General features: G+C 48.6%; 1 protein-coding gene across 1 annotated transcript in view; it reads right to left on the reverse strand.

Moving 5' to 3' along the window:
* UBE2O (ubiquitin conjugating enzyme E2 O) overlaps positions 1–18,881 on the reverse strand; it is a 49,185-nt gene that overhangs the window by 17,226 nt on the left and 13,078 nt on the right. Inside the window, exons 2-7 of the mRNA XM_042883773.1 lie at positions 9,090–9,149; positions 4,967–5,077; positions 4,220–4,317; positions 2,716–2,779; positions 772–915; positions 52–161 (exon numbers count right to left, since the gene is read on the reverse strand). Coding sequence (XP_042739707.1) covers positions 52–161; positions 772–915; positions 2,716–2,779; positions 4,220–4,317; positions 4,967–5,077; positions 9,090–9,149 — 587 coding nt within the window. The remainder of the gene's footprint in view (positions 1–51; positions 162–771; positions 916–2,715; positions 2,780–4,219; positions 4,318–4,966; positions 5,078–9,089; positions 9,150–18,881) is intronic.

Below are 18,881 nucleotides of genomic sequence, written 5' to 3' on the forward strand. Positions count from 1 at the left end.
CCCACATTTGTGCACACCCTGACAGTGCAGAAGGTTTCCAACTGCTCTCACCTGGACAGGTTCTCCTGGCTGATTATTGAGGGTGGAGGACTCACACTGTCAGTACCTCCGGGACAGAAGCTTTTAGTGATCCAAGTAACCTTTAGTTCTACCACCTGCACCTGCAACGTAAAGAGAAAGGGGTTTGGTTTTTCAGCTTTCCCAAATCCATGCCTAGGATCTAAAAAATCGAGTAAAGGAAAGCAGCAAAATCTGCTTTTGTCATTTAAGTGTAGTTTCCCAACATCAGAACCACTTCAGCTCCTCTGTAGCTTGGCTGTGGACAACACTGAGCGCTCCTACAGCTTTTAGCATCAAGGAAGATGGCATCTGGCTATGGAAGGAAGCTGTAGTTCATACAACTCAGCAGTCCAACGTCACAAAGACACACTAATGGACTTGGAGCTGCTCCCTCTTTCAGCAAGGAGTCAGCAACATTTCTCCCTTTGTGGATAGCACACGACATTAACTTTCAATGGAAGAGGTGCTTCCACTACCCTAATGATCAGCCCCAGCAGCCTCTGAGTGCACTGGCACACGGTCACCTTACAGGGCGCCAGCAGGGACCCTTGGGAGGAAAAGCCAAACCACGCTCAAAAGTCCTGTGAGCCCACGGTGAGGAATTTGTCACTTCAGAGCAGAACCACTCTTGGGAGGTTACCATGGCCAGCTGACTTTGCTCCAAGCTGCTCCGTGCAGAAAGCAGCCCTGTGTCAGCCTGGCAGCTCTTACCTCTTCCACCACCACTCGGAACTTGCTTTTTGTGCTCAGAACTGGCTTCACACCCGAGAGCCATTGTACACTGGAGAAGACTTTAGAAGGCCCGATGAGGACTTGCCCAGGATAAAAGCCGTATGAATCATCAAAGAAGAGACCCTGCGAGGGAAAGGGAGGAAAAAACAGCATAAAGGACAGAAGTCTTAAGACTGCAGTCTTTCCCTTCCCTCGTTCGTGATCAGCAAGGCTAATATAAAGGAAAAAGTCTCACTAGCAAGTTGCCCATCTCTTAAAGCTCGTTTCTGAAGCTAACCCAGCAGTTTCTATAGCAACCTGCTCTATCACACATTCATACAGGATTATGACTCAGTAGGGGAGAAGCAAAGGTATTTGCAAGAAACAAAAGATATGGATTTCACACCTATGTTCTCAGTAACAAGGCGGCCACAGAGGCCACAGCCCTGGGCAGGGACACCTGATCTCTTTTCCATGCTCCAGTTCAAGCTCCTGCAGCTATCAGCCAGCCAGGGGATTCCAGCCTTCACTCCTCCAGCTGTCACACTCACTTTGTGAGCATTCTTCCTGCCCTGGGTGGATTAGTCAACACAACAATCCTATGAAAACAGAACAGGGCTACCGAGAAAACAATTATTTCCTAGAACTCTTTTCCACTGATATTTAGAGTGATTTGATGAGCCAAGATTCAGGATGTGAGGGCGGACAGAACAGTTTAGAGTAGATGGAATACAGAGCACAAAAATGCAGCAAGTCTTGTAGCTTGTCAGAAAGGATAAGAGCAGTGCAGTGAGATCGAGATCAGGTGTGTACCTAACACAGCAGTGCTGAGCACAGGATCAAGGGTAACACTGGAGATAACTCAAGTTTAAGACAAGACTGTGGGCCTCTATGGGACTCCAAGTATTCTGAAGGCAGCCTGACTCAAAAAAGATCTCCAAATCAATGCCCAAAACGTGGATGCTGCTTCAACACAGATTTAGCAAGCACAATAATGCTGTGCAACCCAAAATAGCAGAGACTAAAATACCAGAGAAGGTCTAGCAACAGACCACACCATTTCTGTGCAGAACAAGAAAACCACGGCAGCGCATCCTATTACAATTATATCCCATTTACTCCTCATGAAACAGAGGAACAGAAATGCACTTTTAGATCTCTGCTTTGAAGGCTGGGAAGGATAAGGGTTGACAGCATTTTAGCTTTTATGAATTATATGCTATTCTTGCAGCCAACTCCAAATAAAGCTGCTGGGAACACAGCGAGGCCCTGCTGATGCCATTTGGAAGGAGAAGCAGCTGCTGCCTGCTTTGCAAGGTGAGGGAGCTGAGATCCCATCAGCACACAGCTTAAATGCCAGCAGAACCTTCCCCACCATGACAGGGAAAAGTCCAGCATGATGGCAGCTCTCCATTTAGAGAATGCAACAGACAACAGCAGCAAGAGAGTATTCTACACCATCTAGAAACGTGCTTCAAGCAGAACATCATTTACACAACATGCCCTTTTCCAGAAGAAGGCATTACATCTGAAAGTATTAAATGGAGCAAGAGCCTTTTCAAGCACATACAGATGTACTGAGCAGACAGTGAAGCACCTTGACGTGAGCCATGTGACTGCATATTGCATGACTTGTTTGCAAAACACAGTGGGATATACTAAATGTAACATCTGCTGAAAACCTGCTTGTTAGTAATCCTAAAACGGGTTGGGTTGGAAGGGATCTTTAAGATCATCTAATCTCAACCCCTTCTGCTATAGGGACACCTTTAAGCTACATATTGTTACAGCTTACTTAAGAGAAGATCCAGCTAACTGTTTTTCATCACTTAACTTTTAGCATCTATAAGTAATTGTGGTTTTGCCCTTTCCCTTTCCCTCCTATGCAAAAAGCTTATGAATTAAAGCTGATCAAACAGGCTCCCAGGAGGACCACAAGCTCACCGAGTCACTGACGTGAGGACAGACGTCATACAGCTTGGCTCCATCTTCTGTGCTCATAGAACACCTGGAGAGCAGACAGGAGACACGGTCACATTGCCAGAGCCAAACAGCACCAGCTTAACTGCTGCTGCCCGAGTGGGTCTGCCCATATGCATACTGCTGAGCCCTTATGGTCCAGAGCAGAACTGGCTACAGGTAAGGTGTAAAAAACACTGCCTGGTATTCAAAGGCTCCATTCAGTGAGTAAAAAATAAGAAAATCAAGTGATATGCGAGGTACTGGTCAAGATTTTTCTGCTGCAGAGGTGTCATTGGTTATCCACACCAAGGAAACTCAAGGCAGTTTGGGTATGCTTGCTTCAGTAATAGCTTTATGTCCAGACCAAGTTCTGGTGGGATTTCAAATGATTCACTATAAAGATTTCAAAAACAGTTACCTCATTTGACACAGCTATGCACGAGTTGCTAACAGAAACCAAGCAAGGTTTTAAGTTCCACCAATAACTGCAGGCGGTGCAGATAGAGAAGTGCAGCTATTTTTCACTGCCAGTCTGACAGATGTGTAAGAGCCTTCCATTCTGGGTTAACCAAAAGCAAAACAAAAAACAGTCAAGAAAATCAGAGAAGCATCCGCCAGTTTTGCAACGCTCACTTCTCTTAGGAAAAGCAGAAGGCAGAGCTGTTTTTTCCCTCTGTTTTAAATCATTACCATGCAATTTACACGACAGATGGGTTGGATCCCAGCTGCCATGCCTGTGTGCCTCCCAGCCCTCCACTGGCTCCTCCTTTCCTCTGCACCACTAAGACCAGACAGGCCTCAGTAACAGCACAGAGTTCAAAGGGCTGCAATTCACACGTTCCTGTCTGACATGCACAAGGATCAGAATTCAAATCATTTACTGGCTCTGCAGAACCACACGTTAAGGTAACAAGAAAACTCTTGCAATGCTTCTGATTAAATCTCTCTCAGGAGGTATGGCTTTAGATTACATCCTCATTAAAAACATTCCCAACGCTGCTGTAAATAACGGTGCAGATAAAGCAGAGCTGACCATAACGACTGAAGTTCAATCTTGGGCTGCTTTTTCATCATTAATAGGAAGCACCAGCCTGCGAGCTTCCACATTCCTGCAGATGCTTTAAGGTAAGAATCCTCCCTCCCCGCCTGTCAGAGGCAGCACACTCTCCTACTGAGCAGTCTGGAATTCATGATATGTCAAAACAACCATTTTTTCCACAGCAGAAGCGCAGTTTTAAAAACCAACATATTTCAGTTCTGGAGGGCTGATCTGCTGGGACTGACAAAAATAACATCCTTCAGATAACACGTTTCCAGAGGGTAATCAGTGACGTTTTCAGATAAAGATGTGTTTGTACTCTATATCCAAGGATAAAGCAAGCAGATGACTTAACAGGAGCACATGAATGAGAAGCTCAGCCTGCCTAGCTCTCCTAAAACAGATCAGGATCATGAAAGCTAAGGGGCATTCAATAGAAGGAAGTACCTGGCTCCGTTGGAAAGCTTAAGGATGACTTGGTTCTTCAGATCATATACCTTGCCCAGCCAGCAGTCATAGGCTATGTAGTCACCATACATGAAGGGCTGTGAAGAAAACGGGAAACCAGCTTTATAAACATCAGCCCTTGTATTTTGAACCAGTGAGTAAATCCTCACATAACACAGACCGGAAAGCGACCTCGGGGGGGATTTCAGGCAGCAGCTGCAGACCTTGCTGTAAGCTTGAATTAAGGCACACTGAAGAGTCAGAGCACAGTACAGATTCTCCATTTAAACAGCCCTGAATTTCCGTAGTCGATAAAACCTTAAACCACTCAGCATCCAAAAATCCCCCACTCGCACAAATGGGAGAACCAGGAATGTTTCAGTTCAACAGAAAGCTGCCCGACTCCCCTTAGTGTTCTCACTGCTTCAGCACTAACAATACTGCTGAGCCAGTGTTGAGGGGCTCTGGTTGTGCTGTCACCTGACAATCTCAATACAGAAGCTCTCACAATTTAGAGACAACCCCACCTTCCAAGTCAGCCCGATCCCAGCAACGTGCTCAGAAACACAGAACAGATGGGCAGAAGAGGAGATGCTCCACCTTCTCCCAGGGAGGATGCTTTAAAATAAAACCAAGTTGCAGATGCATCTTGCACAGATGCCTCCTTAGCACAAGTTACTTGGAACACAGCAGCATTCTTCCCACCACCAAAACCCTGGCTCCACTTTGTTTTGGCTGCGTTCTCACCCAGATATGTTGCAGGTCTTTGCTGTTGACAGGGTATAGGATGCAGTTGGTTCCTACCAGCTTCACCGCACACTCTATGTTGACATCAATTACAGTCCCACACTGGCTGTCCTGGAAACACAAAGAGAAAGGTTTAGAACCTAGAGGAGGCCTTGCACACAAATGCATGTGCTCTGTGCACAGCAATCTGTGACTTCTCATGTAAAGCCTGATTGTGCAGCAAGTTATCACAGAATTGTAGGGGTTGGAAGGGACCTCCAGAGATCATCGAGTTATAAATGGGCTTCACCTGCTGCCATACTAAAAAGATCTGGCACTTTTCAGATGTCAAGGTTTCACATCAGATAACTTACAGTTGATTCAATTACGCGGTGGTTGTCATTGCCTCTGTCACTTTTTAGCAAAGTTTTAATCCTTTTTGCCCCAAAGAAAGTACCACATGCTGTCAGGAGCCTTCTGGGGATAGTTTGGCAATACGTACACTGCTTACACATATGGCAGAAGCCTGCGAGGACAGGCTGCTAACCCAAACACTGTCAGTCACAGCAGCTGCCCTGGCCCTTGACAGCTGGGACAATCCATACTTTTATTTATTAAAGCCCACAGTCCACCATAAAAGTGGACTGAGGGACACTGTGACAAATGCCCTGCTATCAGCAACTTCAAGGCTGTCCTTATCTCAAACATGAAGGTCACTGCTCCAGCAGGACTTGAGCACAATGCTGGGAGTGCTTACACTTGGTGAGAGGTGGATTTGTTTGCTCGGTCCACTTATAAGCATGTTGTTCTATTGGCTACATCAAATATTTATTCAAGGCTTTCACCCAGAGCCCTGGGTGGCCCCTCTGGAAGGCCACGAGTTTGCTGGTGCTCAGCTCATCAAACATCCTGTTGGGAGCCAAGAAGTCCCACAGCCCAGAATGGCACCTGGGCAGACTGTTCAGCACAGGTTGGCTGCATTTCCTCTTCCTGGAATTACAGCAGCCTGCGTCCTGCAGGTACAGCTCCCAAGGCAATGAAGACAGCAACGTCCTCGTGCCACGTCCTCGCAGAGCTGTGCCAGTGTATCAGCAGGGCTGGGGGAGCCAGGCTGGCACAGCTCAGGGCAGCAGGGCTTCATCCCTTCCAAATGATCTACAGATTACTGCCACTTCAAGAGAGGTTTCCTTTGCTTCCCAACTCTCTCAGCTACAGCCCACGGCTGCACTAAACCTGGCACAGCCAGCAGCCTGCATGGTGCCAGGAGGAGCCCTGCAGAGCCCTGCTGCCCACTGACACCTCTGCAGAGACACAAACAGGCTGTGCCAGAACCACACCTGGGGCAGGCAGCTCCTGCCAGAAAGGTTCTGGCCACGGGATGAGCGAGGCCTGCTCACAAGTGGCACCTGCCAAAGTAGAACCCTCACCCTGACTCCAGCTTCTGCTACTTAAGTGCAGCCCATCCATCCTCTGCTCACATTTTGCTGTTTAGGGTTTGTTAAGTCTGTGCTATAGACTGCTTAGCCAGCAGCCAGAGAAACAGAAAACCCTCACGTTGCTGCTGTTCTGGGATTCAAGTCTTTCACCCCACCTGAATCAGCTGAAACAAAGCATCAGGCTTCCCATGGCAGAGACCCTCCTGCCATCAGCACCAAACAACGCAACCAGTGCTGTCACACCCCAGAGCCCATCTGAGACTGCTGGGTGCCACCTGATCATGGGAAGGAGCAGAGGGTTGAGTTCAGCTCGTGTCCCCTTCCAGTTGCTAAGTTCTCGAGTGAGAACACAGACTTACATGCAAGGGCTTAGAAAGCAGAGATCAATGCTGCGAGCGGCCTGAGAAGTGACAGGAGCACAGGATGCTGGCTCTCCTCTCTCATCTGCTGCTGAACTGCTGCTCTGGGTTTATTTACCTCGCTGTCACATGAAGCATTGCCCTGCACCACAGAGGCAGTGCTGCGGGCAGGGAAGTTCTGCTGAATCACAGCGAGGCTGCAGCAGCACTCAGCAATGCGGTCCCAAAGTAAAGAGTTTCATCCTCTGACCCATCAGTTTCCTATCTGAGAGCACAGCAGCTCAGCAAGCTCCAAGGCCCCCACACCACGTACCTCCCATCCGACTCATTCCCTCCATACTCCCTTCTAACAAGGAGATCTCCACCTACCACTGCTCAATTTAAAGGGGCAGCGGCACCCAGCACCCTCCAGAGCAACAAATCTGGGTGCCTGACAGATTGCAGCCCTATTTCTGATCTTTTCCCCCAAGCACCACCTGGAAAAACGGAGTCTGCCACCATTCTGCATCCATCTGGATTAGACTCACGGGGGCCCAACCGCATTCAGAGAAAATGACCTCATTTCATGCATTAGGCATTCCTTCCTCGCGCTCAGTGCTAGACGAGAAGCACTGAATTTGAGTCAGCTCCTCTCTTGAGGAACAGAGGATTTCGAGTCCTTCCCACCCAAGGTTACAAACAAGCCCTGGGAGTGCAGTGCATACAGAGCAAGTTCCTCATTGTGCACTTGCCAGGCCGAGTGGAGTGGGGCAGGCTGACAGCCACAGCTCTCCTATTGTAAACGTGGTAGTGATTTTCTGCACTACATCTAATGTTTTTCTTTGGGACAGAAGGGGTTCATTGCTTTATTTACCACTGATATTTAAAATATACTTGAGATGAAGGCGAAGCTCAGGTCTTCTTCAGATACAGCACGTTTTTGAGGGGAGGAATACGAGTTATTTACCCACCATCCTATCGAAAAAATGACACTATCAGCCACTAGCACAAATGGTCAAGTAAAAGCCAACGTCCAAACATGCAAATTGAAAATAAGAGCATGCAGAACGCCTGCTGGGACACACCAGTGTACCTACCAACATATGTGCAGCAAGCTGGAGAAGCCCATTTGTGCTCCAATGAGTATGGAAATTGCAAACAAAAGCAGCGTATCCACATTTGCCAAGAAGAGAAGAGCTCAAAGTGACTTTAAGCTTTCAGGATGGTAAAAAGCATTAGAAACAGGCAATTGAGAGAAAGGACACAGAAAACATCCTGCTTTGAGCAAGAAGATACAGAGCAGTGTCCAGCTGTGCCAGGTACAGCACTGTGAGCTGCTGATATTTCCATTTGCCAGCAGTTCCTTGTTTTGGATTGAAATAGGGCTGCAGTTTTACTAAGAGATGTTGAATCCAAATTTCCACTTCAAACAAGAACTTGATTTCTTAAGGAAATGCTTTATTTCAGCATTTTTCAAGTTACCCTTCAAGTTTTTTGTTTTTTTTTCTTCCTTTTTCTTGTCTTTGGAACATTCTGTGCAAAAGGACTGGGTTGACTTTTTTTCCTTAATGGATAAAAGAGGCTTTATTTCAAACACTCAGCCAGATCAGAGGATGGCCTTTTCCCTGCATGCAGCTCACCATGTGGTGCCACCACAGCAACCAGTGCCTGTTTCAGCACCACATGGGCAGCCCCACTGCTGGGAGCAAGTCAAGAGAAGATGCAAGCACCCACCTGGCAGCCCATATGGCTCAGGGCTATAGGTTAGCTGTGAGCAGCAGCACCAAGCTGTCAGCCCAGCTAAGCTCCTGAGGGATCCCATCTCATCAGATGATCAATACTGGGACAGTGCTCCCAGTATGTCCTACAAGAAGACAAATCTACACGTCCTCAGATGTGCACAAATACTGTAAAGCTAGCATAGAATGACTAGGACTTAAATAGTAAAGCAGAAAGGTAACAATTACAAGCTGACCATTAAAGCCAGCTTGTTTTCTGCCAACCTAGCTGTGTCAGATGCTTCGGTGTGTGTCTTGCTTCAGCAATGCTGGGGTTTGCTGCAGGTCTGCACTCCCCTCATCTCAGAGCAGCTTGACTTGAAAGTGAAAGGACACCCGGATGGCAGGTTTGTCTCATGAGCTGACACTGCCAGGCTGCCTGTGCTCAGGAGACCTTTGCAGATACACAACAGCAGTGAGGCAGCCTTATCAGCATCTCATTTTCAAGGGATGCTGCTAGTTCTATTAGACACACTAAAAATAGAACACACTCAAATCAGTGCTGTTCAGTTCCATTCAGGCAATTTGGCAAGTCTGAGAAATCCATGCAGCAGTGTTATGAACAAAAAGGGACACGGAAAAGAGCACTTACACTGGAGCTCATATGTCTGACCACATCTCGAGGGACCACAGAGCGATCTTCAAGCTTCAGCTAAAGGGGAAGAAAAAAAGAGAGAGACTGGACTGAGTGTTGGCACTTAACATAGCAAACAAATGCACAGCATCTCATCCCTCTGCACTGAAGAGGCTTCCAGCACTCCCACACATTGCTGGTAGAGGAGATATCACTGGATGGACCCAACAATTCCTGGCCAGTTAAACTGCCCGTGTCCTTCCAGCAGTGACCCTTCAGCAAGCTGCTTCACTCATCTGAAGTCTACTTGCAGGCTGCTTCATTAAGTGTTATTAATAGGCTTAAAACAGCAAAACCCAATTCCCATCTAATGCATGACAAAAATGCTGTATGAGGGATAATGCTCTCAGCATACTAATGGGGAGGACACAAGGCTGCTTGGTTAAGATTTCCCCCTGCAGAACAGGGCCACTTCTCATCTGCATTTCAGTGCTCAGGAGCATATTTGCATCAGTGTGAGCTCTGCAAACACATTAACCACATACCATGCACTTCGGGAAGCACCACATGAGCTGTGTATCAGGGACAGAGCCTCCCTCACATCTCACTTCTAGCATTCACCCCTCTGCTCCTGCTACAGGCATCACTTCGCTGGTTGAACCCGGCCCCAAACCCATGGTGCTTTGTCAGCATCTCATCCTAGCCCACACCCTGGCTTACAGCCTGATCTGTAAAATTAAGACATAAATCCATGATCTGAGGGCAGGATCCGGAATCAAAGCAAAGCACCTGAGTATTTATTGCCTTCTTGATGGCACGTTTCGGTAAGGCAGGAAGCAAGGCAGCCAGTGAGGCTTTTAGGGCAGCTCCTGAGTCTCAGCTGCAGCAGGGAGGGAAATCTGAAGCCTCCTACAGCCCACTTCCAGCCTGGGGAAGCGCTCATACCCTCCCACAGCCCACCAGAGCATAGACAGACATCCATTTTTATAATGCTTTCTAAAATTATTTGTTGAAGTACTGTACAGAGAGCCCTTAACATCCAGAACCACAGTCACAGCAATAGTCGCGTTCCAGTAACTGCACACCTGTGAGCAGCAGTTTGGGGGTTTTAACTGAAGAGTTCTCTTAATGCAAAGCTCAGTGTGTAATGACAGCTTCATTTCAACACGCATTAGGGCAATGCCAGATTAAACCAACTCATCACCCACCACTGAGCCGTTCTGCTTTGTTCTGTATTGAACAACACTTGAATTACCCACGCTGACGCTGCCTGGCACAGGCAATATTTGTACATTAGGCATCCCAGGTAAATCAAGGAAGCTGTTCAAGCATTCCCTTCCCAGTCATCCACACCTGAAGGATATAACCACGCAGTTTCTTCCAAAAGCAAAGCATCAAGCTTTCTCTGCAGGGGACTGCACTTAACCTGCTCTCTGATGGCTCTGTTTGCAAAGGCAGCATGACTATTTTCAGCTATGTGCACCAGACCCACCTGCCTCAGTTGCTAGGATAAGCAAGCCAAGGAGTAGGCAGAACACCAGCCCAGAAATAAATACTTTGCAGGTCTGGTATCATGCAAAGACCATTACAAGCACAAAACCCAACAAGAGCATGCTAGAGTGGCTGTTCCTGAACACACAACAGTGCAGTCACTCTTCCTCTCCTATGTAATCCCTGTGGTGTGATCATCATCCATGGGAGGTCGGCCTCTCGCTCAGCAGCCAGGGAGCTCAGCACTGGATACTCTTTTAAAATAGGGACTTGCAGCCCAGCTGCTATATTTCCCTCCATGAAAGTCAGTACTAACATGGCTCAAGTTTTCTGCTCCAGCCAAGTGCTTTGCCAACAGCCCCAGAAACAAGAACTCTCAGCTCCCCAGAGATGCACTCACCAGCACACCGAGCTGAGCTCAGCAACCTCCAACACCTCACATTCCAGGCATGTTCTACTTGTGTTGCCCTCTCATCCTTTTTAATCCACCTTACCTACATTCAAAAAGCCAACGATGCTCATAACAACACGTTTCACCCAGGCAGAAAGGCACAGCCAGCACACACACACCAGGTCCATGGGTTAAGCACCACTACAGACAAGCAGCTCCAAGAGGCACAATGGTTGTGGCACTCAACTGCTGCCCTGTACTCAGGGCTGCTTTCCAGTACTCAGCACTGAAGCAGTGCCCACGCTCAGGGGCACATCACCAGAGCAGGAACACCTGGACTGCTCCACCAGCTCTGGCCATACTCTGTACTGCATGAGGGTGCTACAGAGCATCTGGGTTTCTGCTTAGGGAACAAGGACCAACATCATCACGTTCCCACTCTCAGCTGAGTATCTCACTTGATGGGAAGCTGGGCAGCTGCTGTCCCCTGAAATTGGGAGATAGGAAAGCGCACTACATCATTAAGCCCCAGCAGCTTTTGCTCAGCCCAATGATTTCTTACATCAGCAATCAGCACACCTTTCCCACAGTCACTGCCTGCTGCTCCCACACACACCAGCACGCAGCTCAGGGGCTCCTTACCACGCTCAGAGGACTTCATTTCTCCATGCACCATGCAGACGAGCCATGTTGGGCAACTCCAAAGCACAGCGTGGGCAGGGTGGCCGGGACCTCTCAGCACTGCAATCCACTCTGGCTCAAGGCAGACCATGTCACAGGTCAGTGCCTTCAATATGCAGAGGCACAAAGATTTGGGAGCACACGTTCCATGTGGGTGAGCCATGGCAGCGCAACTTCTGTATTTCTACTCAGCTCCCAGCACTGCCCAGCTCAGGGTGGCTGTGAGGATGACACCCGATCCAGCACAGCTCTTGCCAACAGCAAGTTAAACCGAGTTCACAGTGTGTCAACTGCTGTCTCTGACAGCTGCAATGTTTGCCCAGTGAAAAATCAAACCTGGGAAAGGTGCTGGTGTGATCCCACAGCCCCTATCTCCAACGTAGTCCCTATGCCAGACACAGGTTTAATCCCCTACAACAAGAACTCTGGGAATAAACACAAGCACAAAGGAGAAAAAGCAGCAGACACCCACCCTTCCCTTTGGTAACTGCTTATACCTAACAGACATGAATGCACAAGTGCTGGATGTGAAGCCTCTGCAGCGGGCTGTGCTGCTATGTGATGAATGAGCTCCCCAGCACACGGACTCTGTGCAGCATGGAAGTGCTTCCACGTGAGCAAAGCAGAGCTGGCGAGCAGCACAGCAGCAGCAGCCTGGCTTCCAGGCCCTGACCAGCACAGACCTGCAGCTCTTTCTTGGCTCCTTCTCCATCTCGCATTCCCAGCACTCTCCTCACCCAGCTTGTGCAACTGTTCTCACTTAAGCCATTTCCACACACTCCTGCTGAATTTGCAAATAAAGATACAGAAAGCATTACTTGCAATTTTATAAAGCCTGTCCTCTGATAGGGACAGTCAGCTCTTTCAGCAGAAGAAAGGCAATAGAAAAAAAAAACATCTTGCAGATCCACAATTGCCCAGAGGTCTCCTCGTTAGCTAGGCTGAGGTGTTATACATGGAACACGTCCCTGTTGTTTTCAGTCCTTAATTTTTATTTTGAACTCTGACTGCACACCCAAATTCTCTTCAGCTACAACAGCAGCACGGCAATCAACACAAGCTGTTTGCTCAAACCCAAATGAGGCATCCAGAATAGCAAGCCAGTTGTCCAAACGCAGCATAGAATTGGGTGACAAAGGTTCAGGATTTCAAAGATCCTAAACATCTGAAACTGAGATGTTTTAAAAAGAATTTCAGCATCAAAACTACTGGCGGCACCAAACAACTCTTAGAAGAACATGCTCTGCATGCAGAGCTCACCTCTCTTGAAAGACATTTCTATTACACTGACCATATCGTGCTGCACAGGAGCTGTCTAGAAAGCAGGAGAAGAAAGAAGGCAGGAGGAGGATCCTGCAGAAGATGAGCCTTGGTTCACTCTGACTTGAAGCAGCTGCAGGCTCCCAGGCAGGAGCTGTTCTGGGGAAGGAAGGAAGGAAAAGAGAAGGAGGTACAACAAAGACCACTGCAAATTCTAGCTTCCAAGGACCAAAGCTGCATGACCTCAAAGAGCAGAAGAGTTAGGAAATAGAAAGCAGAGGGTTTGACAACAACCCCTGTGGGATGAGACTGAATGGCAGCGAGAGCAAAACGGCGCTGACTGGCAAAGTTCTGCCCTGCCAAACCCCAGCCAGGAGCATGTGCAGCTCGTGGCCCTGCCAGGGAGACCATCAGAGAGGACAGAAAACATTCAGTTAGAAATTGTACTGAGATTAAAAAACCTTCAGCACGGCCTGCAATGAGTTAACTGCCAGCAGTCATGAGCGTGTCATTCAGAACACACAGTTCTCCTCTGGACTGCTCAGACAGGGAAGGACAGCAAACAGGACCTGCATTTCCTACGCTCGGCACAGCAGTGTGTTGGTGAGGCTGTATGGGGCCGTGCAAACACTGCTCTGCACGAGGTCAGGGTGATGAACAACTCCAGGGGCAGAAGGACAGAGCGACGGTTGCTAAAATTCTCCCTAAGTGTGAAAGAAACGCTTTAAAGGACTTCACAGAAGCTAAGATGGCATCAATAGTGCTCCAGCACCACCTGAGACTGCTGACGTTACAACTCCAGCTCATGACACCACGCACGTGCCAACCCTCTGGCACTCAGCACGACGTGGGATGCATTGCCCACACTACCCTAAGCAGCACCAAAGCAAACTTCGGGTTTAATCTTACTGTGCAGCCAGCACATGTGTTCAAATCAGTAGAAGGCAGCACCTACAGGTTGCCCATAAGGATCCGACTGCCAGCAGCAGCCTCAGCCCCATGCCGCAAGCCCTGTGCTTATAGCAATGCATTCTCACTCCCAACAAACACCTCCAGGTCCTGTGGCAGCAGGACACCAAGGGGCCCTGCTTTCCTTTTTCCTGAGAGGCTCTGCTTTCATTTTCCAACAGGAATTTGGCTTAAAAAATAAAATAAAATACATATATATATATATATATATATAATTCATTAGATGCAGCAAAAGTTCAGTTTAATTATAACATGGGTAAACACAGTGCTCAGAGCAGAGGAATCTGGCTTCATAATAAATCTCAGCAAAAATTAATCTTTTACTTGGATTTCCCTCATCCTAGAATGTCAAATGCTATTTACTGTACCAGTAACAGATCATTTCTGTAGCTCTGCAAATGTACATGACATTTTGGAAATCACTGCAAGACATTCCCTGGCCTGATGAGCCCATGGATCCAAAAAGGAAGGCTGAGAACAGGGCAATAACTAAAGGAAGATGAGAAGGCAAGAAGGTTATCAGGCTGCTGTTGGATGGGACAGGAGGAAGTCTGAAAGCATTTCCCAGCAGAAGGAGCATGGCACTGGCAGAAGTGGCTGGGAGGACAGGGCAGCAGGGGGGCACTGACCTGAGCTGCACAGAGCCACTGCTCCTCTGCTTCGCTTGGAAAGAAAATCGCTTTGGAACGGGCAGCAGTGCCTTCAGCTTGTCATCCCCACACCTCTGTCCTGCCTGCAGAAGCTTAGCACCGTCAGTCATCACAGAAGGGATGAGGCCATGGGAAACCTACCTGTGGGAGCTGAAGGAGGGGCAGAGCAGCCAGAACAAAAAGCTTTACACACAACAGACATAAAGAGAACCCAGGAACAGCACAATAATGCTGCTTAGCACAAAGATACAGAAGGCACCCTGCACTGACAGCCCTGCTTCCCTCGCAGCCTCTGAGCAGCTGTCCCTAACACACAGCACAGGCAGCCCACCAACCCGCTCCCCCCGGAGCAATGCTACACAGCCGCCACCTGCTGCCTCACAGTAAGATGGCTGATTAAAAGCAGCCCTTCTCCTACCACCTCTGCCTAGGAATCTGAGAAAAGCTTGATAAAGAGCAGAGATCCAGCACCAGATGGCACTGTTACCTGAAAAAACCCACACGAGACTGCAGCTAAGAGCACAGGAGATGCTGGCTGGAAGCAGGCAGCATTTTGCCTATAGAGCAGCCAACACCACTTGCAGATGGGCTCGTCCCTCCCCCAGAGACTCATGTGAAGCAGGCTGGAGCTGCAGTGCCCTTCAATGGGGCAGCACTGCCTTGTATGGACATGCTGACCCTGCTGAGCCATGCCTGGTTCAGCAACGGGAACCTCAGAAAGTGCCTGCAAACAGAAGCTGTGCTGTGCTGGTCTTTATGGCAGGATCTCCAGAGTTAGACTCTATAAGTGGGTCTGAAGAACAAGATGTACTTGCTTGCTGGAAGAGCAACCCCAAAGGAGAAGCTGCTCTGGGCACTCCCTAACACTGAGGAGCACGCTGCAGCCAGCAGCCTGATTTCTGGGAACCCAGCAGCCATGCTGATGAAGCTGTGCTCCTCCCTGTGTGGAGGAGCCTAGCAGTGTGCCTAGCAGCTCTCTGATTTACCTGAAGCAAAAGGATTCTTCAAATCGTTGCCTCAGAATGGAGATGGTGGTTACCATGCAACAGGTTTTTTGTTGCTGGGCTGCATCCGTGCTCTAGGAATCAGTCACTGACCACTGGGAGCATGTGGGGCACTCAGCAATGCACACGGGGAGCTGAATGCTGGCCCAATGCTAATGCCTTGCAAAAGGTGCCAGGGAACAACAAGAGGGAGACAAGAGACATCGAGCAGCAAATCCCTGTGCCTCCTTTCCAGCTGGTTAGCTCATACATCACTGCTGTGAATACAAACCAGCCATGTAAATTAGCTTCTAATTGTTCACAGTTATTCTGAGGCGGCATGACCTGCAAACAGCTTTGAGCAGGTTAAGGTGCCTTAACGTGATTCACAGACTCGTGTTTTACAAGACTCAGCAGCAGCAATGCTGCCAGACCAACAGCCCCCAACACGTGCTTCATGTGCATTGCCACTCTTTCCTCCTCACAGTTTTGGACTGGCTCAAAAACCAAAATATAGCTGGGCCTACAGTCTTTGCACACACAAGTGGTTTGAGCAGCATTAGGGGACTGATGCCAGACATGCACTAATGCTCAGATTCCTTCTTATTCAGTAGCGTTTGGACACACAGCTACGCACTGCCACAAGCTGAAACTCTCATCCAGTTGGTAAGGAACCCTGGCAATTCAACTGAACTGACGTGGGGTTATTTTATGGAGTAAACAGCCTCCTGGAGCAGAAAAAGTCACGCAGAAAACCCATGTATAAATAGCTCGAGCTGAAAGCACAGCAGTGCTGTGTCATGGCACGCTCCCGAGCAGCCCTGGGCAGCGAGCACACAGAGCTGAGCCATTTCTCCTGCCCTGCAATGGAAGCACACCTCCAGACAGGCACACGTGGCTCATCTCACCCCCAGTGCTCCAGCACAGAGCAAAGGCAAGCGGTGATTCAGGGGGAGCAACAGCTAGCACTGGCTGCATGCCACAGCGAGTGCTCTGCAATGGCTTTCCGTTATCTAACAATGCCTTTTGAGCCAGATGCATCTACTAAAGTCAGGTACCATTCAAAAAAAATAATAATTCAAACCCTTTACAACCAGCTCATGCAAAGTCTGGAATGCTACAGAGAGCCCATCCTGAATTCAGTGCCAGCACGGACACCCCGTGCAGCATTCATCCCTGACAAACAGCAAAGCCACTCCCCTGGCTCACACTGCAGATGAGTGTGTGAATGCTGCTGGGACAATGCAGCACAATTGCATCATTGCCCAAAAGAAAAAAAAAAAAACACCACCAAAAACCCCTCAGCTGCATTTTCTATTCACTGATGGAGTTCCAATTATGCCTCCCATACAGAAGTGCTGTATTGGCTGTTACAAAAAAGGCATGGACCCTACGGAATCCATCTGAGGGCTCTGAGAGCTCTGATTTCACAATGGAGTTCCTGCCACTGCCGTGCTGTTCCACAGCTTTTTAGACAAGAAGGGAATCCAGCACTTGCAGAATGGCCGGGGGAGATGCAAACATCTCCAACCAGAGCTGAACTCACTGTTAGTGCACCCTGCAACACGACAGCAAACAACCTCCTGTTCCCTTCATTAACTGAGAAAACCCCCAGGGATTGGTGACAGCAATGACGTAACAGGGACAGGGCTGAGAGAGCCTTCCAGAGCCTGACTTCACACTCCTGGAGCCACATTTGATGCGATGATAACTGAAGATGACAAACCTGGAGATCTTTGCTTGCCCCATCGCTTAGCTGAGCAAGCAGAAAGCCCCACTGTGTGGCTCTGCAGTCACAGAGCAAATGCTGGATGTGACACAGAAGCCAGATAAGCCAGATGTCCTGATTATTATTTTTCCCTATTAAAGTCCACTGAATCTCTATTCTAAACATGCTGAAGGTGAGTTAAGTGCCCCCCTGTATATGGGCTTTATGGGTAAAATCTTTTATACCTGCAATAGTCCTCGTCAGCCTGGTGTCCTCTGGATGCAGAACATGGGCAGCAATAAGCAGATTGCAGGACCAAGGTGTTCAGATCCAGCTCAGGGTCCAGAAGGGCCCCACAGTCTCCCAGGGTCATGAGACACCTCTGGGCCAAGCAGACCTCCTGTTCTCTAAGAACATCCCTAAGCATGCCACTGCCCCTGCATTGGGATCTGTGCTAAAAGCATTCCACTGTCCCTTCGCTAACAGATCTTAGAGGCAAGAGCAAGGGGGGCTGACTGTTAACAGAACTCAGCATGTAATTATCCTCCCACAAATGCCAAAGACAGCACACAGCAGGTAACATCACCTGGAAGCACCTGTAAGATGTCTCAGTGCAGAGCTGGTTACAAAGGATGCTCAGATAGCATCAGAATGCACCACATTTGACTCAACAGCTCTGACAAATACTGTGCACTTAAAGTGCATTTGTCCCCCTCCATCCCTCCCAGCCCTCCTTCGGCTCATTGCTTAGGCTGAGGTTTGGGACAAGCCAACAGGGTTCAATTTAAGCACAGTCACCAATTCTGGAGCCTCTCTCAGGTGCAGCTCGTCAGCTGTGAGCAGCTCTGCTGAGGGTGAGCTTATAGGAACACTCCAGACAGCATGAGCAATAGGCAGTAAAAGCCTGCTTGCCTGAAGTCAGCAGATCTGCCTCCAAACACATAGAGAGGTTATGTTTTTTTCCCCTTCCTTTAACAAGAAAAGCATTTACCTTTCAGAGCAGAAAGGCACCGACTCCCAGCACAGACACAGAGCTCCATACCTGTGCTAACAGCCTCTTGGGGATGTCGTCACCGGGAGGGAAAAGTGCTGAAGAGGAATGATGGAGCTCATCAGTTCCAAAGGCACTGATCCCCATCCCGGCAGGGCTCCAAGAGGATGCTCTGTATATCTGGATGCTTTCACATCTACGCACCCAATAAAAACAGTCTGGAGAACAAATAATCAATGGCCAACGTCTGCAAAATACATTTTACCTTCTTAAAACAAGTCCGTTAACCTTGACAGGGAGCCCCATATTTCCTGGAACTGTAATTCACTCCATGTCTACTTCCTACAGTGACTTTTTTATGAGGATATATCGCCGTGAACACATGCAGGGAGAAAGGCAGCATTTTGCTTTAGCACCAGCCTGTTATGGGCTGTACATGTGATGTGCTCCTTGCTTTAATGACTTTGGTTATCACAGAGGGCTTCCAGCCCATCACAACTCAATGAAACATTGAGCCATAAATGCAGCTGGAGTTTGCAAACAGTACAGCAAAACACCCTTGAGATGATTTAGAAAGCTGTGCTGTGAGGCTGGAGAGGTGCTCTGCTCCCTCCTCCTCTCAAAGCCCAGGTTGGACAGCCTCTGCCTGAAGGCCATGGGGGGAGCAGCCCTGGGAGCCCTGCAAA

Source organism: Lagopus leucura, unplaced genomic scaffold (assembly GCF_019238085.1).
Source record: "Lagopus leucura isolate 7727_CA_CO unplaced genomic scaffold, USGS_WTPT01 Super-Scaffold_100040, whole genome shotgun sequence".
In the NCBI taxonomy this organism is placed as follows: domain Eukaryota; kingdom Metazoa; phylum Chordata; class Aves; order Galliformes; family Phasianidae; genus Lagopus; species Lagopus leucura.